The 26,993-nt window shown below is 54.7% G+C and overlaps 1 protein-coding gene across 2 annotated transcripts in view; it reads left to right on the top strand.

The window, feature by feature from the left end:
• The window catches only part of LOC138246684 (nectin-2-like), a 91,453-nt gene that overhangs the window by 49,800 nt on the left and 14,660 nt on the right, over nt 1-26,993 (top strand). The window contains exon 4 of one of the 2 annotated variants that reach the window (XM_069201452.1): nt 9,700-9,836. The exons of the other annotated variant lie outside the window; for it this stretch is intronic. Within the exon in view, the coding sequence (XP_069057553.1) occupies nt 9,700-9,836 (137 nt within the window). The remainder of the gene's footprint in view (nt 1-9,699; nt 9,837-26,993) is intronic. 2 annotated transcript variants of the gene reach the window in all.

The following is a 26,993-nucleotide window of genomic DNA, read 5'->3' as shown; positions in this document are numbered from 1 at the left end:
GTTCGTTGGCTGAGTAGCGGACGCGGGGGCGCGAGGACCAGGCGGGGTGGCGCTGGGCGCGGTCCAGGCGCTGACGGGCGCAGACGGGCTTGCCTCTGGCGCGCCAGCGGCGCGGACGCGCAGCACCAGCCATTAAGAAGGGAGGGGGGAGGGGGGAGGGAGGAGCAGCTGGGAGGCGGGAGGGAGCGGCAAATGGGGGTGCGAGGGGGGCGGGGCCGCAGGGAGGCAGCGGCAGGGATCGGGGACCGCACAAGGGGCAAAAACACAGAAAACGAGCAAAACTAAAGGCAGTCACAATAAGAAAAACCACACAATAAGAAATACAATACTGGCACAATACACGATCGGGGAGACAGCAATCAGGGGGGCACAATGGGGGCAGAAGCGCCGGCGGCGAGGCGCAGAAAAACGAAAAACAACTTACGGGACGGCGGAAGCGGCACACGGGTCAAGTGAGCCCACTAGCCACCAGGGATGAGGCGCAGGAGGATGCCTGCGGGTGGAGGAGGGCCTCGAACACGCAGACGGCAGCGTGGTCGTGGGACAGAGGCAGGAGGCAGCAGGTTGGTGCTGCGGTCGTGGGGGGCGAGCGCAGGACCTAAAACAGGTCAGAGTTCGCTCACTCGCGACGCGCAGCGCCAGCCATTAAGAAGGGAGGGGGGAGGGAGGAGCAGCTGGGAGGCGGGAGGGAGCGGCAAATGGGGGCGCTAGGGGGGCGGGCCGCAGGGAGGCAGCGGCAGGGATCGGGGAGCGCACAAGGGGCAAAAACACAGAAAACGAGCAAAACTAAAGGCAGTCACAATAAGAAAAACCACACAATAAGAAATACAATACTGGCACAATACACGATCGGGGAGACAGCAATCAGGGGGGCACAATGGGGCAGAAGCGCCGGCGGCGAGGCACAGAAAAACGAAAAACAACTTACGGGACGGCGGAAGCGGCACACGGGTCAAGTGAGCCCACTAGCCACCAGGGATGAGGCGCAGGAGGATGCCTGCGGGTGGAGGAGGGCCTCGAACACGCAGACGGCAGCGTGGTCGTGGGACAGAGGCAGGAGGCAGCAGGTTGGTGCTGCGGTCGTGGGGGGCGAGCTCAGGACCTAAAACAGGTCAGAGTTCGCTCACTCGCGACGCGCAGCGCCAGCCATTAAGAAGGGAGGGGGAGGGAGGAGCAGCTGGGAGGCGGGAGGCGGGAGGGAGCGGCAAATGGGGGCGCGAGGGGGGCGGGCCGCAGGGAGGCAGCGGCAGGGATCGGGGAGCGCACAAGGGGCAAAAACACAGAAAACGAGCAAAACTAAAGGCAGTCACAATAAGAAAAACCACACAATAAGAAATACAATACTGGCACAAAACACGATCGGGGAGACAGCAATCAGGGGGGCACAATGGGGGCAGAAGCACCGGCGGCGAGGCGCAGAAAAATGAAAAACAACTTACGGGACGGCGGAAGCGGCACACGGGTCAAGTGAGCCCACTAGCCACCAGGGATGAGGCGCAGGAGGATGCCTGCGGGTGGAGGAGGGCCTCGAACACGCAGACGGCAGCGTGGTCGTGGGACAGAGGCAGGAGGCAGCAGGTTGGTGCTGCGGTCGTGGGGGGCGAGCTCAGGACCTAAAACAGGTCAGAGTTCGCTCACTCGCGACGCGCAGCGCCAGCCATTAAGAAGGGAGGGGGGAGGGAGGAGCAGCTGGGAGGCGGGAGGCGGGAGGGAGCGGCAAATGGGGGCGCGAGGGGGGCGGGGCCGCAGGGAGGCAGCGGCAGGGATCGGGGAGCGCACAAGGGGCAAAAACACAGAAAACGAGCAAAACTAAAGGCAGTCACAATAAGAAAAACCACACAATAAGAAATACAATACTGGCACAATACACGATCGGGGAGACAGCAATCAGGGGGGCACAATGGGAGCAGAAGCGCCGGCGGCGAGGTGCAGAAAAACGAAAAACAACTTACGGGACGGCGGAAGCGGCACACGGGTCAAGTGAGCCCACTAGCCACCAGGGATGAGGCGCAGGAGGATGCCTGCGGGTGGAGGAGGGCCTCGAACACGCAGACGGCAGCGTGGTCGTGGGACAGAGGCAGGAGGCAGCAGGTTGGTGCTGCGGTCGTGGGGGGCGAGCTCAGGACCTAAAACAGGTCAGAGTTCGCTCTGTAAGCCAATACACTCTATGCCACTTCTCCCTATGCCACTGCTCTGCATGCCAATGAACTGTATGCCACTTCTCCTTATGCCAATGCTTTCTACGCCACTGCTCTCTATGCCACTGCTCTCTACGCTACTGCTCTCTATGTCAAAGCACTCCATGCCACTTCTCCTTATGCCACTGCTCGCTATGCTACTGCTCTCTATGCTAATGCACTCTATGCCTCTTCTCCTTATGCCACTGCTCTCTATGCTAACGCACTCTATGCCACTTCTCCTTATGCTACTGCTCTCTATGCCAATGCACTCCATGCCACTCCTCATGCTACTGCTCTCTATGCCAATGCACTCTATGCAACTTCTCCCTATGCCACTGCTCTCTATGCCAATGCACTCTATACCACCTCTCCTTATGTCACTGCTCTCTATGCCACTTCTCCTTATGTCACTGCTCTCTACGCTACTGCTCTCTATGCCAATGCACTCTATACCACTTCTCCTTATGCCACTGCTCTCTATGCCACTTCTTCTTATGCCACTGCTCTCTATGTCAATGCACTCTATGCAAATTCTCCCTACGCCACTACTCTCTATGCCAATGCACTCTATACCACTTCTTCCTATGCCTCTGCTCTCGATGCCAATGAACTCTATGCCACTTCTCCTTATGCCAATGCTCTCTATGCCACTGCACTCTATGCCACTTCTCCTTATGCGACTGCTCTCTATGCCAATGCACTCTATGCCACTTCTCCTTATGCCACTGCACTCTACGCTACTGAACTCCATGCCAATGCACTCTATACCACTTCTCCTTATGCCACTGCTCTCTATGCCACTTCTCCTTATGCCACTGCTCTCTATGCCAATGCACTTTATGCAACTTCTCCCTATGCCATTCCTCTGTATGCCAATGCACTCTATGCCACTTCTCCTTATGCCACTGATCTCTAAGCTACTGCTCTCTATGTCAATGCACTCTGTGCAACTTCTCCCTATGCCAATGCTTTCTATGCCAATGCACTCTATGCCACTTCTCCTTATGACACTGCTCTCTACGATACTGCTCTCTATGCCAATGCACTCTATACCACTTCTCCTTATGCCACTGCTCTCTATGCCACTTCTCCTTATGCCACTGCTCTCTATGTCAATGCACTCTATGCCACATCTCCCTATGCCACTGCTCTCTGTGCCAATGCACTCTATGCCACTTCTCCCTATGCCGCTGCTCTCTATGCCAATGCACTCTATACCACTTCTTATGCCACTGCTCTCTATGCCACTTCTCCTTATGCCACTGCTCTCTATGCCAATGCACTCTATGCCACTTCTCCTTTTGCCACTGCTCTCTACGCTACTGCTCTCTATGCCAATGCACACTATACCACTTCTCCTTATGCCACTGCTCTCTATGCCACCTCTCCTTATGCCACTGCTCTCTATGCCAATGTATTTTATGCACCTTCTCCCTATGCCATTGCTCTGTATGCCAATGCACTCTATGCCACTTCTCCCTATGACACTGCTCTGCATGCGAATGCACTGTATGCCACTTCTCCTTATGCCAATGCTGTCTACGCCACTGCTCTCTATGCCACTGCTCTCTACGTTACTGCTCTCTATGTCAATGCTCTCCATGCCACGTCTCCTTATGCCACTGCTCTCTATGCTACTGCTCTCTATGCTACTGCTCTCTATGCTAAAGCACTCTATGCCACTTTTCCTTATGCCACTGCTCTCTATGCTAATGCACTCTTTGCCACTTTTCCTTATGCTACTGCTCTCTATGCCAATGCACTCCATGCCACTCCTCCTCATGCTACTGCTCTCTATGCCAATGCACTCTATGCAACTTCTCCCTATGCCACTGCTGTCTATGCCGATGAACTCTATGCCACTTCTTCTTATGCCCCTGCTCTCTATGCCAATGCACTCTATGCCACTTCCCCTTATGTCACTGCTCTCTCTACGCTACTGCTCTCCATGCCAATGCACTCTATACCACTTCTCCTTATGCCACTGCTCTCTATGTCAATGCACTCTATGAAAATTCTCCCTACGCCACTGCTCTCTATGCCAATGCACTCTATACCACTTCTTCTTATGCCTCTGCTCCCTATGCCAATGAACTCTATGCCACTTCTCCTTATGCGACTGCTCTCTATGCCAATGCACTCTATGCCTCTTCTCCTTATGCCACTGCACTCTACGCTACTGTTCTCCATGCCAATGCACTCTATACCACTTCTCCTTATGCCACTACTATGTATGGCACTTCTCCTTATGCCACTGTTCTCTATGCCAATGCACTTTATGCAACTTCTCCCTATGCCATTCCTCTGTATGCCAATGCACTCTATCCCACTTCTCCTTATGCCACTGCTCTCTAAGCTACTGCTCTCTATGTCAATGCACTCTGTGCAACTTCTCTTATGCCACTGCTTTCTATGCCAATGCACTCTATGCCACTTCTCCTTATGCCACTGCTCTCTACGATACTGCTCTCTATGCCAATGAACTCTATACCACTTCTCCTTATGCCACTGCTCTCTATGCCACTTCTCCTTATGCCACTGCTCTCTATGTCAATGCACTCTATGCAACTTCTCCCTATGCCACTGCTCTCTATGCCAATGCACTCTATGCCACTTCTCCCTATGCCACTGCTCTCTATGCTAATGCACTCTATACCACTTCTACTTATGCCACTGGTCTCTATGCCACTTCTCCTTATGCCACTGCTCTCTATGCCAAAGCACTCTATGCCACTATTCCTTATGCGGCTGCTCTCTATGCTAATGCACTGTATGCCACTTCTCCTTATGCCACTGCTCTCTACGCTACTGCTCTCTATGCCAATGCACTCTATGCCACTTCTCCTTATGACACTGCTCTCTATGCCACTTCTCCTTATGCCACTGCTCCCTATGCCAATGCACTCAATGCCACTTCTCCTTATGCCACTGCTCTCTACGCTACTGCTCTCTATGCCAATGCACTCTATGGAACTTCTCCCTATGCCACTGCTCTCTATGCCAATGCACTCTATACCACTTCTCTCTATGTCAATGCACTCTATGCAAATTCTCCCTACGCCACTGCTCTCTATGCCAATGCACTCTATACCACTTCTTCTTATGCCTCTGCTCCCTATGCCAATGAACTCTATGTCACTTCTCCTTATGCCACTGCTCTCTATGCCAATGCACTCTATGCCACTTCTCCTTATGCCACTGCTCTCTACTCTACTGTTCTCTATGCCAATGCACTCTGTACCACTTCTCCTCATGCCACTGCTCTCTATGTCACTTCTCCTTATTGCACTGCTCTCTATGCCAATGCACGTTATGCGACTTCTCCCTATGCCATTGCTCTGAATGCCAATGCACTCTATGCCACTTCTCCGTATGTCACTGCTCTCTAAGCTAATGTTCTCTATGTCAATACACTCTATGCAACTTCTCCCTATGACACTGCTCTCTATGCCAATGCACTCTATGCCACTTCTCCTTATGCCACTGCTCTCTACGATACTGCTCTCTATGCCAATGCACTCTATACCACTTCTCCTTATGCCACTGCTCTTTATGCCACTTCTCCTTATGCCACTGCTCTCTATGTCAATACACTCTATTGAAGTTCTCCCTATGCCACTGCTCTCTATGCCAATGCACTCTATACCACTTCTCCGTATGCCACTGCTCCCTATGCCAATAAACTCTATGCCACTTCTCCCTTCGCCACTGCTCTCAATACCAATGCTCTCTATGTCAATGCACTCTATGCCACTTCCCCTTATGCCACTGCTCTCTATGCCAATGCACCCTATGTCACTGCTCTCTATGCCAATGCACTCAATGCCACTTCTCCTTATGCCACTGCTCTCTACGCCACTGCTCTCTATGCCAATGCACTCTATGCAACTACTCCCTATGCCACTGTAACCTTCTCTGCATCACTGTACTGTTTGCCGCTGCACTCTACCCTGCACTACTCAACTCTTCCCTGTACCACTGCTCTCTGCACCACTTCACTCTACTCTGACAATCTACTCCACCACTGCACAGTATGAAATTGTCATTTCTATGGTCAGTGCTGGTGTTTGTGGGAGGGGGTGTCACGAGTCGTGGGGGGCGCTTGAGGGAAGGTGGGGGAGGGGGGTGAATCCAAATCCATGGGAATCCAACCTCTAAGTGGCGCCTTCTCGGGCCGTGATGTCCAAATCCGACCCCCCAGTGGCACTGTGCAGGCACTGCAGTAGATATCTACCCATCCCCCCAGTGGCAGTGTCCAGGCACTACAGTAAATACCAACCCTAAACCCCCAGTGGCAGTGTCCAGGCACTACGGTAAATACCAACCCTAAACCCCTAGTGAAAGTGTCCAGGCACTGCGGTAAATACCTACCCTAACCCCCCAGTGGAAGTGTCCAGGCACTGCTGTAAATACCAACCCTAAACCCCCAGTGGCAGTGTCCAGGCACTGCGGTAAATACCAAACCTAACCCCCCAGTGGCAGTGTCCAGGCACTGCGGTAAATACCAACCCTAAACCCCCAGTGGCAGTGTCCAGGCACTGCGGTAAATACCAACCCTAACCCCCCAGTGGCAGTGTCCAGGCACTGCGGTAAATACCAACCCTAAACCCCCAGTGGCAGTGTCCAGGCACTGCGGTAAATACCTACCCTAACCCCCCAGTGGAAGTGTCCAGGCACTGCGGTAAATACCAACCCTAAACCCCCAGTGGCAGTGTCCAGGCACTGCGGTAAATACCTACCCTAACCCCCAGTGGCAGTGTCCAGGCACTGCGGTAAATACCTACCCTAACCCCCCAGTGGCAGTGCCCAGGCACTGCGGTAAATACCAACCCTAATCCCCCAGTGGAAGTGCCCATGCACTGCGGTAAATACCTACCCTAAACCCCCAGTGGCAGTGTCCAGGCACTGCGGTAAATACCAACCCTAACCCCCCAGTGGCAGTGTCCAGGTACTGCGGTAAATACCTACCCTAACCCCCCAGTGGCAGTGTCCAGGCACTGCGGTAAATACCTACCCTAACCCCCAGTGGCAGTGTCCAGGCACTGCGGTAAATACCTACCCTAACCCCCCAGTGGCAGTGCCCAGGCACTGCGGTAAATACCAACCCTAATCCCCCAGTGGAAGTGCCCAGGCACTGCGGTAAATACCAACCCTAAACCCCCAGTGGCAGTGTCCAGGCACTGCGGTAAATACCTACCCTAACCCCCCAGTGGCAGTGTCCAGGCACTGCGGTAAATACCAACCCTAACCCCCCAGTGGCAGTGTCCAGGTACTGCGGTAAATACCTACCCTAACCCCCCAGTGGCAGTGTCCAGGCACTGCGGTAAATACCAACCCTAAACCCCCAGTGGAAGTGTCCAGGCACTGCAGTAAATACCAACCCTAACCCCCCAGTGGCAGTGTCCAGGCACTGCGGTAAATATCAACCCTAACCCCTCAGTGGAAGTGTCCAGGCACTGCAGTAAATACCAACCCTAACCCCTCAGTGGAAATGTCCAGGCACTGTGGTAAATACCAACCCTAAACCCCCCAGTGGGAGTGTCCAGGCACTGCGGTAAACACCAACACTAAACCCCCCAGTGGCAGTGTCCAGGCACTGCGGTAAACACCAACACTAAAACCCCCAGTGGCAGTGCCCAGGCACTGTAGTAAATACCTACCCTAACCCCCCCAGTGGCAGTGTCCACGCACTGCAGTAAATACCTACCATAAACCCCCCAGTGGCAATGTCCAGGCACTGCAGTAAATACCTACCCTAACCCCCCAGTGGCAGTGTCCAGGCACTGCAGTAAATATCTACCCTAAACCCCCAGTGGAAGTGTCCAGGCACTGCAGTAAATACCAACCCTAACCCCTCAGTGAAAGTGCCCAGGTACTGCAGTAAATACCTACCATAAACCCCCCCGTGGAAGTGTCCAGGCACTGCGGTAAATACCTACCCTCCTCCCTCAGTGAAACTGTCCAGGCACTGCAGTAAATACCTACCCTAACCCTCAGTGGAAGTGTCCAGGCACTACAGTAAATACCAACCCTAACCCCTCAGTGAAAGTGCCCAGGCACTGCAGTAAATACCTACCCTAAACCCCCCCGTGGAAGTGTCCAGGCACTGCGTTAAATACCAACCCTAACCCCTCAGTGAAAGTGCCCAGGCACTGCAGTAAATACCTACCCTAAACCTCCCAGTGGAAGTGTCCAGCTACTGCAGTAAATACCTACCATAAACCCCCCAGTGGAAGTGTCCAGGCACTGCAGTAAATAGCTACCCTAACCGCCCAGTGGAAGTGTCCAGGCACTGTAGTAAATATCTACCCTAAAGCCCCAGTGGAGGTTTCCAGGCGCTGCAGTAAATACCTACCCTAAACCCCCCAGTGGAAGTGTCCAGGCACTGCGGTAAATACCAACCCTAACCCCTCAGTGAAAGTGCCCAGGCACTGCAGTAAATACCTACCCTAACCCCCCCAGTGGAAGTGTCCAGGCGCTGCAGTAAAAACCTACCCTAAACCCCCAGTGGAAGTGATCAGGCACTGCAGTAAATACCTACCCTAAACCCCCCAGTGGCAGTGTCCAGGCACTGCGGTAAACACCAACCCTAAACCCCCCAGTGGAAGTGTCCAGCCACTGCGGTAAACACCAACCCTAAACCCCCAGTCGCAGTGTCCAGGCACTGCGGTAAATACCAACCCTAACCCCTCAGTGAAAGTGTCCAGGCACTGCATTAAATACCTACCCTATCCCCCCAGTGGCAGTGTCCAGGCACTGCAGTAAATACCTACCCTAACCCCCAGTGGCAGTGTCCAGGCACTGCAGTAAATACCACCCTAACCCCTCAGTGGCAGTGTCCAGGTACTGCAGTAAATACCTACCCTAACCCCCCAGTGGCAGTGTCCAGGCACTGCAGTAAATACCAACCCTAAACCCCCAGTGGAAGTGTCCAGGCACTGTGGTAAATACCAACCCTAAACCCCCCAGTGGGAGTGTCCAGGCACTGCAGTAAATACCAACCCTAAACCCCCAGTGGAAGTGTCCAGGCACTGTAGTAAATACCAACCCTAACCCCCCAGTGGCAGTGTCCAGGCATTGCGGTAAATACCAACCCTAAACCCCCAGTGGAAGTGTCCAGGCACTGTAGTAAATACCAACCCTAACCCCCCAGTGGCAGTGTCCAGGCACTGCAGTAAATACCTACCCTAACCCCCAGTGGCAGTGTCCAGGCACTGCAGTAAATACCTACCGTCCTCCCTCAGTGAAACTGTCCAGGCACTGTAGTAATTATCTACCGTAAACCCCCCCGTGGTAGTGACCAGGCATTGAGGCATGTGCCTCCTCCAAGTCCCAGGTAGTACTGTCAGGAAGTGTGCAGCAGATCTTCACCCCCACCTCCCCTTCCCAGTGGAAGTGTCCAGGCTCTTTAAGGTGCCGCCACACCTCCCTCGTGGCACTAGCCCCCCCCCCCCCTTTGTGTCTGAGTGAACTTTACACACACACACGTGAAGTGACGTGGTCCACTTTACCTCCACAGCGCCTCCGCTCCAGAGGACACCAGTCTGGACGCCCATGGTCTCGGTCTGGGTGTGTGTGGGACTCCTGGCTCTCATGGCCTTTGTTGGCTTCACCATCATGTACTCGCAGTGCCCACGGACCAAGGCATCCCGCCCTGTGAGTATAAACACTGAGGCCGAGAGCCCTCCATCTTTCTATCAGTGGTGGGGGGTCGTGGAGGGGGCCACAAGCACCCATAATGTGTTATTCGTGTCTGCAGTGAATCCGCCAGTGAGCCTGCGCTGCCTTGGACTGAGAGATGTGCAGCGTTGCCACTGACACCCCCGGGTGGCAGAGATGTGCAGCGTTGCCACTGACACCCCCGGGTGGTACTGACACCCCCGGGTGGCAGAGATGTGCAGCGTCACCCCCGGGTGGCAGAGATGTGCAGCGTCACCCCCGGGTGGCAGAGATGTGCAGCGTCACCCCCGGGTGGCAGAGATGTGCAGCGTTGCCACTGACACCCCCGGGTGGTACTGACACCCCCGGGTGGCAGAGATGTGCACCGTCACCCCCGGGTGGCAGAGAGGTGCAGCGTTGCCACTGACACCCCCGGGTGGCAGAGATGTGCAGCGTTGCCACTGACACCTCCGGGTGGTACTGACACCCCCGGGTGGCAGAGATGTGCAGCGTTGCCACTGACACCCCCGGGTGGTACTGACACCCCCGGGTGGCAGAGATGTGCAGCGTTGCCACTGACACCCCCGGGTGGTACTGACACCCCCGGGTGGCAGAGATGTGCAGTGTTACCACTGACACCCCCGGGTGGCAGAGATGTGCAGCGTCACCCCCGGGTGGCAGAGAGGTGCAGCGTTGCCACTGACACCCCCGGGTGGCAGAGATGTGCAGTGTTACCACTGACACCCCCGGGTGGCAGAGATGTGCAGCGTCACCCCCGGGTGGCAGAGAGGTGCAGCGTTGCCACTGACACCCCCGGGTGTTGGGGATGCGGTGATGCTGTGTGTGAGGTGAGTTCGAGATTCAGTAACAAGGGCGCCTGAGCCCCGGGACCAGTGCACCATGTTAGAAGAAGGGTCGGGGGGGGGGGGTGGTCGTTCCCACGAGATGAACCCGGGCCCTGTGCGCCCTGCACCCGGCGGCCCCTCCACGGCAGCCTCGGGTCTGAGGGAAGATGGAACCAAAAACATAGAAAAAGTGCAAACACAGCCCAATAAAAGTGCACAATCGTAGGAAAATCAAACGAAACGTAATCAGAAAAACAGCACAACATTTTAAAAATACATCAAGGAAACCAGAGATAGGAATTTTAAAAGTTTGAGGGGGAAGAGGAGGGCAGGAGAACGCAAAGCACCAATCAGAAGGCACTGAAAGCGGTGAGCTTCACCTGGGCCTGATTTCAGGCTGACTGCGATGGCGCGGAGGGGGTCCACGGAGAGGGTCACCCCGGGAGTGGGACCCTCCAGCAGGGCCAGGATGAAGGGTCTCCCTGGAGAGCTGCTGGCTGAGATGCGGCTGCAGGAGTTGGCTTTGGTGGGCGAAGGTCTGAGTGGAAAAATTCTAATTCAGCAGCAGCCAAAGTCTTCTCGTCGCCCGATGTCACTCGTGCCTCGGCCCGGTCAGCTTTTATACGTTGGGACAGTTTTGAGCTCAAACACCTCTAGATGGACCCCCTGACCGGAAGCCTCCTTCACATGGCAACAACCTCATGCGGCAGCAGCGCGATGTTCTTCCCTCAGAGGCCACCTGTGGAGGAGAGCGGTGGGTGGTCCCAAGTCCTGTCTTTTCCAGCTCTCTGGAGGAGAGCTATGGGTGGTCCCAAGTCCTGTCTTTTCCCGCTCTCTGGAGGAGAGCTCTGGGTGGTCCCAAGTCCTGTCTTTTCCAGCTCTCTGGAGGAGAGCTATGGGTGGTCCCAAGTCCTGTCTTTTCCCGCTCTCTGGAGGAGAGCTATGGGTGGTCCCAAGTCCTGTCTTTTCCAGCTCTCTGGAGGAGAGCTATGGGTGGTCCCAAGTCCTGTCTTTTCCAGCTCTCTGGAGGAGAGCTATGGGTGGTCCCAAGTCCTGTCTTTTCCAGCTCTCTGGAGGAGAGCTATGGGTGGTCCCAAGTCCTGTCTTTTCCAGCTCTCTGGAGGAGAGCTCTGGGTGGTCCCAAGTCCTGTCTTTTCCAGCTCTCTGGAGGAGAGCTCTGGGTGGTCCCAAGTCCTGTCTTTTCCAGCTCTCTGGAGGAGAGCTCTGGGTGGTCCCAAGTCCTGTCTTTTCCAGCTCTCTGGAGGATCGCTCTGGGTGGTCCCAAGTCCTGTCTTTTCCAGCTCTCTGGAGGAGAGCTCTGGGTGGTCCCAAGTCCTGTCTTTTCCCGCTCTCTGGAGGAGAGCTATGGGTGGTCCCAAGTCCTGTGTTTTCCAGCTCTCTGGAGGAGCTCCTCTTGGTCGCTTCTAAGGCTCTCTAGATCTAACACCACCACTCAAGCTCTAGGATCCACTCTAGCAGAAGCCACCAGCAGTGTCCAGTCCAGGTCACTTGGGCACCTGGTCAATGCAGGAAAGGATTGGAGTCCCCATTGTCACACAGAAGGTCAGTCAAGTGACTGTTGGAGTCAAAGTCTCCGTCCTGCCTGCACGTGTGAGCAGATACAACTCGCCAGGTCTCCATCGAGGGTACAATCAGCAGGTCCAGTCCTCTCCTGTTCTTCTGCCACTTTAGATTTCTTCTCATTAGCTTGGGATGAGGTGCACTTTTGTAGAAATCACTAGCCAGTGTGTCGAGGTGACCCCTGGGCACTCCCTGACCAATGGGTACAAACTTGCCAAGAGCAAACCTTGTCCCCTTTTCAGCACATCCGGTTTGCATTACCACAAACTGTTCCACAATGCACAACTCTCAGGAAACACAAGAAGGGGGCACAGCTTTTCCTGCCAAAAGACACATGCCCTTGTTTCTGCTCTGGGAGAGTTCATGCCACATCAAGGGGCAAACAGTGCCAGGGAATCTGCTGTTGGCTGATGCTACGCAGCTACTAGAGTTCAAGGCAGGCAAAGTCGAACTTTCCAAAAGTTCATTTTCCTGCACATTTATCAAACATCCGACTCCTCCAATGAATTGGATGTTTAAGAAATATTAAACATCGTTGTTGAATGGACTCTGCAGCTTATTCCAAACCAAAGTTACAAACAAATAACACTTTAAATGCACGTTTGTAATTCCCAAAGAAACAGCTGAGCTCTAAAGAGTGAATATAGCTTTAGGGGGCTAGTCACTGAGGGTGAATACCAGCCCTAAGTTCTTGCATGTCCCACTTTTAAATAGCAGGCACTGTGCCTTGTGATCTACAGCACCTACTTGGGGGTGACAAACTTAATATTCTGAAAGTAAGGTTTGAAATCAGATCCAACACCTGGGAAGGTTCATCACACCCAAGCTTGGGCGCGTCTTGCAGCTGCCCTTCCCAGGCTGCTTCCGGCCATGATGGAATACCTACATAGATGGGGCCCTCTATATGTGCCTTGGCACGGAAGGACAGCCGCTATGAAGGCGAATATGAAACTCTGCTCGACGCTTCAAAGACTCCCAGTGAAGGTCCCAGATACAAAATCCAGGCACCTCAGAGGGCGATGGACGGTTGTTTGGGCTGGGAAGCCTTCCTGTGCTTATGTCTTCCTGCAGAATGACCAATCTTGCCTGTGTGCGGCGGTGATGGGTGCACGACGCCCCAGCCTGGAGGAATGGGACCCCCAGACACGTGTGTCTGACCTGGCTTTACTCTGCTCCAGCCGATGCTGAGTTAACGCCAGGGCGTGATGGCACTGCCTTCGGGGGCTGGCACAAGCAGGGGGTGCTGGTGACCTGTTCCAGGGAAGGGACCCATGCCCTTCCAACAGTGCAAGAAGGAGGCGCGTCTGCAGGAAGAAGGATGTATGCCCACTGTGCGCCGTCTCCTGAGGGCAGGAACCGGACCGCCCACCGCCTGGGAAGACTTACCCTAGGCACCTCGTATCTATGCAATGCTGAGGGCGCCCCCTCCGGGCAACAGCTGGCCTTACATGGCCTTGCAGTGGCCATGAGCTCCCCGGTCACTCATGCGTAATGGAGACTGTGCGCCGTCTCCTGAGGGCAGGAACGGACCGCCCACCGCCTGGGGAAGACTTCCCCCAGGGACCTCGTATCTACGCAATGCTGAGGGCGCCCCCTCCAGGCAACAGCTGGCCTTACATGAAGCAGCGGCCATGAGCTCCCCAGTCACTCATGCGCAATGGACACTGTGCGCCGTCTCCTGAGGGCAGGAACCGGACCGCCCACCCCTGGGAAGACTTCCCCCAGGGACCTCGTATCTACGCAATGCTGAGGGCGCCCCCTCCAGACAACAGCAGGCCTTACATGAAGCAGTGGCCATGAGCTCCCCGGTCACTCATGCGTAATGGACACTGTGCGCCGTCTCCTGAGGGCAGGAACGGACCGCCCACCGCCTGGGGAAGACTTCCCCCAGGGACCTCGTATCTACGCAATGCTGAGGGCGCCCCCTCCAGGCAACAGCAGGCCTTACATGAAGCAGCGGCCATGAGCTCCCCGGTCACTCATGCATAATGGACACTGTGCGCCGTCTCCTGAGGGCAGGAACCGGCCCGCCCACCCCTGGGAAGACTTCCCACAGGGACCTCGTATCTACGCAATGCTGAGGGCGCCCCCTCCAGACAACAGCTGGCCTTACATGAAGCAGCGGCCATGAGCTCCCCGGTCACTCATGCGTAATGGACACTGTGCGCCGTCTCCTGAGGGCAGGAACCGGACCGCCCACCCCTGGGAAGACTTCCCCCAGGGACCTCGTATCTACGCAATGCTGAGGGCGCCCCCTCCAGGCAACAGCTGGCCTTACATGAAGCAGCGGCCATGAGCTCCCCGGTCACTCATGCGTAATGGACACTGTGGCCGTCTCCTGAGGGCAGGAACCGGCCCGCCCACCCCTGGGAAGACTTCCTCCAGGGACCTCGTATCTACGCAATGCTGAGGGCGCCCCCTCCAGACAACAGCTGGCCTTACATGAAGCAGCGGCCATGAGCTCCCCAGTCACTCATGCGCAATGGACACTGTGCGCCGTCTCCTGAGGGCAGGAACGGACCGCCCACCGCCTGGGGAAGACTTCCCCCAGGGACCTCGTATCTACGCAATGCTGAGGGCGCCCCCTCCAGACAACAGCTGGCCTTACATGAAGCAGTGGCCATGAGCTCCCCGGTCACTCATGCATAATGGACACTGTGCGCCGTCTCCTGAGGGCAGGAACCGGACCGCCCACCCCTGGGAAGACTTCCTCCAGGGACCTCGTATCTACGCAATGCTGAGGGCGCCCCCTCCAGACAACAGCTGGCCTTACATGAAGCAGTGGCCATGAGCTCCCCGGTCACTCATGCATAATGGACACTGTGCGCCGTCTCCTGAGGGCAGGAACCGGACCGCCCACCCCTGGGAAGACTTCCTCCAGGGACCTCGTATCTACGCAATGCTGAGGGCGCCCCCTCCAGACAACAGCAGGCCTTACATGAAGCAGTGGCCATGAGCTCCCCGGTCACTCATGCGTAATGGAGACTGTGCGCCGTCTCCTGAGGGCAGGAACGGACCGCCCACCCCTGGGAAGACTTCCTCCAGGGACCTCGTATCTACGCAATGCTGAGGGCGCCCCCTCCAGACAACAGCTGGCCTTACATGAAGCAGCGGCCATGAGCTCCCCGGTCACTCATGCGCAATGGACACTGTGCGCCGTCTCCTGAGGGCAGGAACCGGACCGCCCACCCCTGGGAAGACTTCCTCCAGGGACCTCGTATCTACGCAATGCTGAGGGCGCCCCCTCCAGACAACAGCTGGCCTTACATGAAGCAGCGGCCATGAGCTCCCCGGTCACTCATGCGCAATGGAGACTGTGCGCCGTCTCCTGAGGGCAGGAACCGGACCGCCCACCCCTGGGAAGACTTCCTCCAGGGACCTCGTATCTACGCAATGCTGAGGGCGCCCCCTCCAGACAACAGCAGGCCTTACATGAAGCAGTGGCCATGAGCTCCCCGGTCACTCATGCGCAATGGACACTGTGCGCCGTCTCCTGAGGGCAGGAACGGACCGCCCACCCCTGGGAAGACTTCCTCCAGGGACCTCGTATCTACGCAATGCTGAGGGCGCCCCCTCCAGACAACAGCTGGCCTTACATGAAGCAGCGGCCATGAGCTCCCCGGTCACTCATGCGCAGTGGACAATGCGCCGCCTTTGCAAGCGCATGGAAGGCAGCGGATCTGCATACAGATGTGGGGTACACGAACAGCTCACCCCGTACATACTGAAGCACACGCAGGGTAACCCCCACAGGCTGTGCTGGGGGGCAGGGACGGGGGTGCATATGTGCTCTCGTGCCCCTCACTAACCACCTCTTGGAAGGAACCGATATGACCTAACTTGGCAACAATGTTTTGGGGTATTCGTCCTGTGGAGATATTACCTCTCCCCCCCTCCCCATCAGGCTGGAGGCTGATATTTAGTATCTTATTGGCAACATAGCGAGTGATTCCTCAAAGGTTCAAATCTGCAACAACCCCAAGGCTGGGGACTGGGTGGGGCGCTGTGGACATCGCTGTGATTGGAACCACTCACTGGTGAAATAAATGGCAGAGAACGATGTTTGGGGACAGTTCGGCCACGTCTACTGCACCATCCATTAGATCAGAGTGTGTCGTTGATGTGCCCCAAGTCCCTGCGGTCAGTGCTCCTGGTACCCCAAGGCGGGACATGTTTGATGCTGTAATGTGAACTGTTCCCTTCCGGAAGTGACCAGGGGGCCGGGGACACTGCACTGGGGGGGCCGGGGTGGGAGGAGCTAAACGGAGGGTGTCATGGGGTGCGCAGGAAACAAAAGTGAACACTGTAATCTCATTCTCATAAAGCATGGACTCTCTTCTCTTCCTCCCACCAAACTGCACCCCAGTGGACTCAGGGGCACACGGCGCGTCGGGCCCCTGATCCCTGGGCTGCACGCAGGAGTGGGCTACCTCCAGGATTGTGCTCTGTGCTGTGAACAGGAGCTCCGCCAACTGACCCTTGGAGCCTCATGCTTCCGGTGGGCGGAGCTGACTTCTGCCCAAGCGGGGCGCACCACCCCCTCTTACTCTGCCAACCTCTGGGGTCAGCAGGTGCGGGCGCATGATGCAACCTCTCCTCCTTGCTGCAGGAGGACCCTCCTTTATCACTCCTCGTATAGAGTCCGTTGAGATCTGACTTCTGGGTGCCAGGGGTGCCCTTTTATGCCCTCAGGGGAGGTCGCCATCACTAGCCAGCGGACTGCCAGGTTCCTTCCCTACTGAGGGCTACTTTCTGTGAAGTGTGGTATCACCTAACCGAGAAGGCTCCATTCTGCCCACTTTCCAATGGCAGAATCCTAGCCCAACCCAGAGGTATGGCTACACACCCCTGACTCCCTCCTGAGTGCCAGCCTGTCTGACTGGACAATAGTGCAGCCCCTCTCCCGAGCGCTCACCTTGTGCCCTTCTGGCTGGCCTTCTGGGCTAGCACTGCTGCGGCTGTCTGTCAGGGAGAAGAAACCCCTCTCCCCACGCAGGCCCTATTGTGTCCTTTCCTGGAAGTGATTAGATGTCTACCCAGGAGGCCAGAAAGCTGTTTCAGAGCCAGGCCCCATGTGCAACCGTCATCGAGCAAAGGAGAAGTTGGACAAGAAAGTAGCATCTGTGCAAAAGTTGCACACAGCAACAAGGTACGTTAATTTCGACTTGAGCATCAAGTCGCCTTAATGTAAAGAGTTGTTTGATACCTTCAAGAATCATCTTTAGTAGTCCCAGTTATCGAGGCTGAGATGCCAGCCGGAACTCTCCAGTGGGGCCACGCGTCTTTCCACTGTAAAAACTACAACCATGGGTTCTTATGGGTTCTTACTACTGAAACATATGAAAGTACACGTTCCACTTTCTCATATAGAGCACCCTGCCTTAGGGCTTGCTGGGCCTGCCTTAGGGCTTGTTGTGCCTACTATAGGGCTTGCTGTGCCTGCTTTAGGGCTTGCTGGGCCTGCCTTAGGGCTTGCTGAGCCTTCCTTATGGCTTGCTGGGCCTGCCTTAGAGCTTGCTGCGCCTGCCTTAGGGCTTGCTGTGCCTGCCTTACGAATTGCTGGGCCTGCCTTAGGGCTTGCTGTGCCTGCCTTAGGGCTTGCTGTGCCTGCTTTACGGCTTGCTGGGCCTACCTTAGGGCTTGTTGGGCCTGCCTTAGGGCTTGTTGTGCCTGCCTTACGAATTGCTGGGCCTGCCTTAGGGCTTGCTGTGCCTGCCTTAGGGCTTGCTGTGCCTGCTTTAGGGCTTGCTGGGCCTACCTTAGGGCTTGCTGGGCCTGCCTTAGGGCTTGCTGAGCCTTCCTTATGGCTTGCTGGGCCTGCCTTAGAGCTTGCTGCGCCTGCCTTAGGGCTTGCTGTGCCTGCCTTACGGATTGCTGGGCCTGCCTTAGGGCTTGCTGTGCCTGCCTTAGGGCTTGCTGTGCCTGCTTTAGGGCTTGCTGGGCCTACCTTAGGGCTTCCTGGTCCTGCCTTAGGGCTTGCTGTGCCTGCCTTAGGGCTTGCTGGGCCTGCCTTAGGGCTTGCTGAGCCTTCCTTATGGCTTGCTGGGCCTGCCTTAGAGCTTGCTGCGCCTGCCTTAGGGCTTGCTGTGCCTGCCTTACGGATTGCTGGGCCTGCCTTAGGGCTTGCTGTGCCTGCCTTAGGGCTTGCTGTGCCTGCCTTACGGATTGCTGGGCCTGCCTTAGGGCTTGCTGAGCCTGCCTTATGGCTTGCTGTGCCTGCTTTAGGGCTTGCTTGCCCTGCCTTAGGGCTTGCTGCACCTTCCTCAGGGCTTGCTGCTCCTGCTTTAGGGCTTGCTGGGCCTGTCTTAGGGCTTGCTGGGTCTGCCTCAGGGCTTGCTGCGCCTGCCTTAGGGCTTGCTGAGCCTGCTTTAGGGCATGCTGGGCCTGCCTTAGGGCTTGCTGTGCCTGCCTTAGGGCTTTCTGGGCCTGCCTTACGGATTGCTGGGCCACCCTTAGGGCATGCTCCGCCTGCCTTAGGACTTGCTGGGCCTGCCTTAGGGCTTGGTGAGCCTGCCGTAGGCCTTGCTGCTCCTGCCTTAGGGCTTGCTGGGCCTGCCTTAGGCTGGGCCTGCTTTAGGGCTTGCTGGGCCTACCTTAGGGCTTGCTGCTCCTGCCTTAGGGCTTGCTGCTCCTGCTTTAGGGCTTGCTGGGCCTGTCTTAGGGCTTGCTGCGCCTGCCTTAGGGCTTGCTAGACCTGCCTTAGGGCTTCGTGAGCCTGCCTTAAGGCTTGCTGCTCCTGCTTTAGGGCTTGCTGGGCCTGCCTTAGGGCTTGCTGCATCTGCCTTAGAGCTTGCTGGGCCTGGCTTAGGGCTTGCTACATCTGCCTTAGGGCTTGCTGAGCCTGCCTTGAAGGATTGTTGTGCCTGCCTTAGTGCTTGCTGCGCCTGGCTTATGGCTTGCTGAGCCTGCCTTAGGGCTATCTGGGCCTGCCTTGAAGGATTGCTGGGCCTGCCTTAGTGCTTGATGCGTCTGCCTTAAGGCTTGCTGCTCCTGCTTTAGGGCTTGCTGGGCCTTCCTTAGGGAGGTTTGGGCTTTGTCATTACCTAGAGTCGAGCTGGCAGTTTAAACCTGCCCTTCCAGTCTGCGCTGGGTTACCTTTGTCACACCCTACGTGGCACAACCAGGGCAGCAGTCGATAGAGTGACCCTGTAGCTTACAGGCGCTGGGTGCCCTAGGTACAAGTAAGTTACCTTATGCCAATGGGGTGTAAACCAATCAAACACACAGTTTAGGGTTAGGGAACTGACACTGAGGTGTGGCTAGCAGGCATGGACGACATTCAGAGGTTGCGGCGTCACAGATGTGATCCCTGGCTTGCCCTTTGCACCCCCTCTCTCTGTCTTTGCAACCCCTGACCTCAGAGGTAGCAAAATCAGTGCCAGGGTCTCAGCAGCAGCTTGTCCTATGGAAGTCGTCTGGGGTTGGTCGGTTCTCACACCGCTTTTGTTACACTAATAGTAAATAATGTTTCATTACCTGGAATACAGCCTTCCCTGGCAGCTGAAGTAAGTAAAAAAAGTGTTTTCAAATGTATGTTGTGTGCATGCTTGTGTGTGAGTGTGTGTGTGAGAGACAGTATGTATGTAAGTGTAACTGTGTGTATGTGTAAAAATGCATGTGTGTGTGTGTGTTTGTGAAACTAAAGGTCACAGGTTGTGTGATGTTACTTCTGCGACCCCCAGCATTTTGATGAAAACATGAGTCCAAAACCCTGGGGCTGACCATATAAAGGGAGTCATTTCCTTACACTAAACTACAATGATTGTTCACAGTTTCTGTAGGGAGCAGCTCTTATATCTTAGAAGATACTAAGGTCCAGATTTACAAAACTGTTACAACACAGTCCAGCAGCCAAGAATGCGGTGCCGTCCTGCACGGGGTCTGAGCTTATTCTGCTCGTGAAACCAAACATAAACTCTGTTCACCTATTTCAATTCAGTTTCTTTTATTGTACGGTCAATGAAAACCTTTACAGAGCAAGCTAAAATGAACATCGCAAAACAGACTTAAAAATAATAAAAAAATTATTTAAAAACCTCCTTTTTCGCTGCTATCACCTAAGTCGATGTGCAATTTAGAAAAATTGTCTTGTGTATTATTAGTAAGTGAGGTACTCATGAAACATTTGTGTTACCAAGAGCAGGGGTCGCCAAACTTTTCAGGATAAGGACCAAATAGTATATTTTACAAACATTCGTGGGCCAAAAAAAGTCAGTTTTGTAAATTAATGAATAAAATATAAATGATTGGATAAGGTTTACTTGGCTCTTTTTTGTAATCAACATTATATGATTCAGAACAGAGGAGAAATGTGACAATGACAAACAAATAATGCTGTAATATAATGATGTGTAAATATATATTCAGATATAAATAATATATAAATAATAAATAAATAATTTACAAATATAATATGATAATATAGTGATATATAATATAAATATAAATAATAGAGAAGATTCATGAAGCACTGCTGACTCCTAGAGGCATCTAGGGGAATTGCACATTTCCATTAATACTTAAATAGAGCTAAGTAGAAATGCTATTAATGCTAAAGTTGCTGAGGCCGCATACAATCTTGTAGAGGGCGTATGTGGCCGCGGGCCTTAGTTTGGACACCCCTGACCAGGAGCATACATCTCACAAACCTACAGCTCGGCTGTGTGATTTCGCCCTTCCAGGTTGCCTTAGAGCTTCCTGACCTGGTTGAAGTGTGTTCCTAGATGCATCCTTCGTGGGTCAATCAGCCCTGGAAGATACACCGGATATGTAAAATGCTCCCCTTCTTGTGGTCGCACAGTTTACACTTTTGTTTTGGTCAGCCTTCGTTCCATCCAGGCGCTGGTCTTTGAAATAGATCAGTCTTGAAGAGATGAGTTTTATTTACAAACGCATAAAAATAGGTTTTCAAATATTATTGAGGACTTAAATGTACATATGATGTTAATACTGATCAGGAGTGGGATTTGTTTGTGTAGTTGTCTTGTCAGAGCGTGTGTTTTGTACGGTATTGTTTACCTGAGTTTTACATTGAGATGGGTGGTGAAGTCCGCTCTGCCCGTGGAGTTTCCGTAGTTTTTCCCACTCCAAGTTCCCCTTAGAATTGCAAAATACTGTACAGAGCGTAGCAGCGTTTTTTCCTCGTTTGCGCTTGCCAACGTTAAATTGCCAAACGCAAGCAAGGAAAATCTTACCCCAGGCCACCACCTGGCGAGATTTATCCACGCGGGCGGCTGCAGATGGTCGCTACCGCTTGCCTTGAGAAACCTTCCTTCCGTGTTGAGGAAGCCGCTGCTTGATAAGAAAATCTAATCGAGCTGCAGAAAAGAAGAAGCGACCCCCTGCGCTGGGCGGCTGCTGTCTGTGCTGATATTACAGCACAGGACAAACAACTGGCGCAGAAAATCAGCGCGAACAGTGCGACCTAATGCACGTCGCCGCTTGCGGAACTCTACATAGCACAGCGGAGTTTTTTGGTCACTTCGTCCAACCAGGCCTAGTTTTTAAAGGTGGCCTTGGTAGTTTGCTCATTTTACAAATGTAAAGGCTTGAAGTTGTTCAGGCAGCTCTCAAATATGCCTGCCATGGACTGTACACTTTAGGGGTCCCAGTTAGGCCTGGGTGGAGTTTTGATTATGCCGGAGTAATCGGAGGAATTTCAGTAATCCTGCATTACTCTTCTCATGTAATTCAGCGCAATCTCTTGACATTTCTGGGTGATCCTGCTTGATTACGCTACATTGAATCACACGAGTTACACCCACCCCTGTTCCTAATCTCCCAAAGGAGGATGCTTGAGGTATATTTTGGAGGCTCTTTCAAACACAGAGAGAGTTTGGTCAGAGCTCCTTACCTGGCAGGGTCTTGGGTTACCTCCCAAATGGATCTGGGCCCGAGAAGTGGCTTTTTGCAGCCTAAGCAGACGTCTGTTGTGTGCCCCCCATCTGCACCTCGGGGCAGTGCCCACCCTCAGGGTGATATGAGCAGCAGTTTAGTATTGCTGACCCCAGGACGTGAGTCAAATGCAGGATATTGTAGTGTTTTTGTAGGAATTCATCTGGAACACTCACTGGTCCTGCTTGTGGTTCAGTGGCTCTAAACGAGGAGTGGAGTTGAACCTGTGACCTCAGATAACCCCAAGGTGGATGACTCTTGTCGCTGTAACAAAGGTTCTTAAGCCGCCCTTTGGTTTCGTGAGTCTGCGGGGAAACGCGGCCGCATTAGTTGTGTCCTCGGTGTGTCGGTGGATCCCTCCTGCGGTGGGTGTGAAGCGGTGACGGGATCTCCGTGGGCCGCCGCAGTTTCCCGGTCAGTACCGCATGGTCAGTGCGTTGGAGATGAGGTACTGGTGGTCCGCAGGCCTCGGAGGGTGGGAGGTTACATGCGTGTGTAAATCTTCTGTGTAAAGGTCATGTTACATCAGAGCAGTGCGCAGCCTTGTCCTAGCACCACCCTCACCCGGGTGCCCTTCTGTGGCCCCCAAGAGTGCAGGTGGAGTACCCCAGACTTTGGGCCCAGCCCAAAGGGCCTCTCTTGGGCTCCTATTGAAGCGGCCTTTAGGTCTCCAAGGCAGGCGCCTTAACGGGTTAACGATAGGGAGCCCCCCCCCCCTCAGAAGGGACAGGAAGAGATGTGAAGGGTCTGTTTCCTTCACAAAAGCCCTTCTGAGGTAGGGACCAGCACCGATGCTCCAGACCCCTCTTCACGGCTGACGCAGGGCAGACCCTGAGTACATCAGTGAACGAGCCCTGGCAACCTTGGGCACCTGCAGGGCACCTTCTCAAGTTGCACTTTGCCCACCAGTGACATCAAATCCGATTTAACCATGAGACTGGAAGTGGGGTACAACTCATTCTGCCGCCACACCCTGGGGGCAGGAAGCCCATAGCTGGCAGAAGGGGCAGTGTGTGCAGAGGGGCAGTGAGTGTGCAGAGGGGGCAGTGTGTGTAGAGAGCAGTGTGTGTGCAGAGGGGCAGTGTGTGTAGCGGGGCAGTGAGTGTGCAGAGGGGGCAGTGTGTGCCCAGAGGGGGCAGTGTATGTGTGCAGACGGGCAGTGTGTGTAGAGAGCAGTGTGTGTGCAGAGGGGCAGTGTGTGTAGAGAGCAGTGTGTGCATACACAGGATAGTGTCTCTATAGAGGGGGCAGTGTGTGTGCAGAAGGGACAGTGTGTGTGTGCAGAGGGGCAATGTGTGTGTGTGTGCAGAGGTGGCAGTGTGGGTATACAAAGAGGGCAGTGTATGTACAGAGGGGCATTGCGTGTGCAGAAGGGCAGTGTGTGTAGAGGGGCAGTGTGTGGGCAGAGGTGGCAGTGTGGGTATACAAAGAGGGCATTGTGTGTATAGAGGGGCATTGTGTATGCAGAAGGGGCAGTGTGTGTTTCTAAGGGGCAGTGTGTGCCCAGAGGGGGCCGTATATGTTTGCAGACAGGCAGTGTGTGTAGAGAGCAGTTTGTGTGCATAGGGGCAGTGTGTGTGTAGAGATGCAGTGTGTGTGCAGAGGGGGCAGTGTGTGAGTGGACAGGGCAGTGTGTGTATTCACATGGAATACTGTGTGTGTATGGAGGGGGCAGTGTGTGTGTGCAGAGGGGCAGTGTGTGTGTGTGCTGAAGGGGCAGTGTGGGTAGAGAGGGCAGTGTGTGCAGACGAGCAGTCCATGTGTAGAGGTGGAATTGTGTGCGTCGACGGGAAAGTGTGTGTGCAGGCGGGCAGTGTGTGCAGAGGGGCAGTGTGTGTGCAGAGGGAGCAGTGTCCATGCAGAGGGGGCAGTGTGAATGCAGAGGGGGCAATGTATGTGCAGACAGGCAGTGTGTGTGCAGAGGTGGAATTGTGTGCGTCGACGGGGAAGTGTGTGTGCAGGCGGGCAGTGTGCGTGCAGAGGGGGCAGTGTCCATGCAAAGGAGTCAGTGTGCATGCAGAGGGGGCAATGTGTGTGTAGACAGGCAGTGTGTGTGCAGAGGTGGCATTGTGTGTGTCGACAGGGCAGTGTGTGTGCAGGCAGGCAGTGTGTGCAGAGGGGCAATGTGTGTGCAGAGGGGACAGTGTGTGTGTAGAGGGCGCAGTGTGTGTGTGTAGAGAGGGCAGTGTGTGTGTGCAAAGAGGGCAGTGTGTATGTGCAGATAGGGCAGTGTGTGTGCAGAAGGGGCAGGGAGCAGTGTGTGTGCAGAGGGGACAGTGAGCAGTGGGACAGTGTGTGTAGAGGGGCAGTGTGTGTGCAGAGGGGGCAGGGAGCAGTGGGGCAGTGTGTGTACAGAGGGGACAGTGAGCAGTGGGGCAGTGTGTGTGCAGAGGGGACAGTGTCTGTGCAGAGGGTCAGTGTGTGTGTAGAGGGGGCAGGGAGCAGCAGGGCAGTGTGTGTGGAGAGGGGGCAGGGGGCTGTGGGGCAGTGTGTGTGCATAGGGGGCAGGGAGCAGTGGGGCAGTGTGTGTGCAGAGGGGGCAGGGAGCAGTGGGGCAGTGTGTGTGCAGATGGGCAATGTGTCTAGAGAGTCCAGTGTGTGCAGATGATCAGTATGTGTGTGGAGGTGGCATTGTGTGCGTCGACGGGGCAGTGTGTGTGCAGACGGGCAGTGTGTGTGCAGAGGGGGCAGTGTTCATGCAGAGGGGGCAGTGTGCATGCAGAGTGAGCAATGTGTGTGCAGACAGGTAGTGTGTATGTAGAGGGGCAGTGTGTGTGCGCAGAGAGGGTAGTATGTGTGTGCAGAGAGGGCAGTGTGCATGCAGAGGGGGCAGTGTGCATGCAGAGGGGGCAATGTGTGTGCAGACAGGCAGTGTGAGTGCAGAGGTGGCATTGTGTGCATCAACAGGGCAGTGTGTGTGCAGGCAGGCAGTGTGTGTGCAGAGGGGCAGTGTGTGTGCAGAGGTGGCAGTGTGTATACAAAAAGGGCAGTGTGTCTATACAGAAGGAGCAGTATGTGTACAGAAAGGGCAGTGTGTGTGTGCAGAGAGGGTAGTGTGTGTGCAGAGGAGGCAGTGTGTGTGTGTGTGCAGAGAGGGCAGTGTGTGTGTGTGCAGAGAGGGCAGTGTGTGTGCAGAGGGGGCAGTGTTTGTGTGTGTGTGTGTGTGCAGAGAGGGCAGTGTGTGTGCAGAGAGGGCAGTGTGTGTGCAGAAGGGGCAAGGAGCAGCAGGGCAGTGTGTGTCCAGAGAGGGCAGTGCATATGTGTGCAGAGAGGGCAGCGTGTGTGCAGAGAGGGAAGTGTGTGTGCAGAGGGGGCAGTGTGTGTGCAGAGGGGCAGGAAACAGCAGGACAGTGTATGTGCCGAAGGGGGAAGGAGCGGTGGGGCAGTGTGTGTGCAGAGAGGGCAGTGCGTATGTGTGCAGAGAGGGCAGTGTGTGCGCAGGGGGGTCAGTGTGTGTGCAGAGGGGAAGGAAGCAGCAGGGCAGTGTATGTGCCGAAGGGGGAAGGAGCAGTGGGGCAATGCATGTGCAGAGGGGGCAGTGTGTGTGCATAGGGGCAGAGAACAGCAGGTCAGTGTGTGTGCAGAGGGGACAGGGACCAGTGGGGCAGTGTGTGTGCAGAGGGTGCATGGAGCAGTAATACAGTGCATGTGCAGAGGGAGCAGCAAGCAGCAGGGCAGTATGTGTGCAGAGAGGGCAGGGTGCAGTGGGGCAGTGTGTCTACAGAGGGGGCAGATTGTGCAGATGTGCAGTGTGTGTGCAGAGGGTAAAGTGAGCAGTGGGCATTTCATGTGCAGACAGGACAGTGTGTGCAGGGGGTAGCGTGTGTGCAGAGGGGGCAGTGAGCAGTGGGGAAGTGTGTGTGTTTAGGGGGCACGGAGCAGTGGTGCTGTGTGTGTGCAGATGTGCACTATGTGTGCAGAGGAGGATGTGAGCAGTGGGCATTTCATGTTCAGAGGAGGCAGTGTGTGCAAAGGGGCAGTGTTTGTGCAGAGGGGGCAGTGAGCTATGGGGCAGTGTGTGTGTGCACAGGGGCAGGGAGAAGCAGGACAGTGTGCGTGCAGAGGTGACAGTGTGTGCAGAGGGGGCAGTGAGCAGAGGGGCAGTGTGTGTGCAGAGGCGGCAGTGAGCAGTAGGGCAGTGCATGTGCTAAGAAGGCAGGAAGCAGCAGGGCAGTGTGTGTGCAGACGGAGCAAGGAGCAGTGGGTCAGTGTGTGTGCCGAGGGGACAGTGTGTGTGTAGAGGGGCAGTGTGTGTGCAGAGGGGGCAGGGAGATATCTACATTGAGACGGAAAGTGGCACAGAGAGTGAATGTTCACTGCTGATATCGGCGGTAAGTTGTGGCAGGTGAGTCTTGGCCTTTCATCCTTAAGAGCATAGGTTCTTAACCTTTTGACTTTTGTGGACCACATTTATTAATTACTGGAATGTGGTGACTCCCCACTAAATTGTTACTGGAATCTGGGAACCCCCTACTCAGTCATTATGGAGTAAGGACCAGGTATGCAAATGATTGAATTACCCTCCAAGTCATGGGATAAAGTAGAAATTGACCTTGTGGGTCTTTCAATACCTTACTCTCTTCTTGTAGATTTGCTGTAGTTTTAATAGTCTACTACTCGAATGTTATTGATTTCACAAAAGATGTCTTGTTACTAGAAAGATTCCCTTCATTTCTTGCCTATGACAATGGTGTACAATTTGTCAGTGAAGAGTTCAAAGTTTTTTTGCAACAACGAGGTATCAAACATCTTAGAAGCTTACTTTATCACCCACAACCTAATGGTTTAGTTGAGCGCATGAACCGTGTGTTAGGTAATTGTGTACAATGGGCTA

Source organism: Pleurodeles waltl, chromosome 7, assembly GCF_031143425.1.
Source record: "Pleurodeles waltl isolate 20211129_DDA chromosome 7, aPleWal1.hap1.20221129, whole genome shotgun sequence".
Classification (NCBI taxonomy): Eukaryota; Metazoa; Chordata; class Amphibia; order Caudata; family Salamandridae; genus Pleurodeles; species Pleurodeles waltl.
This window is presented reverse-complemented; position numbering and strand designations above follow the sequence as displayed.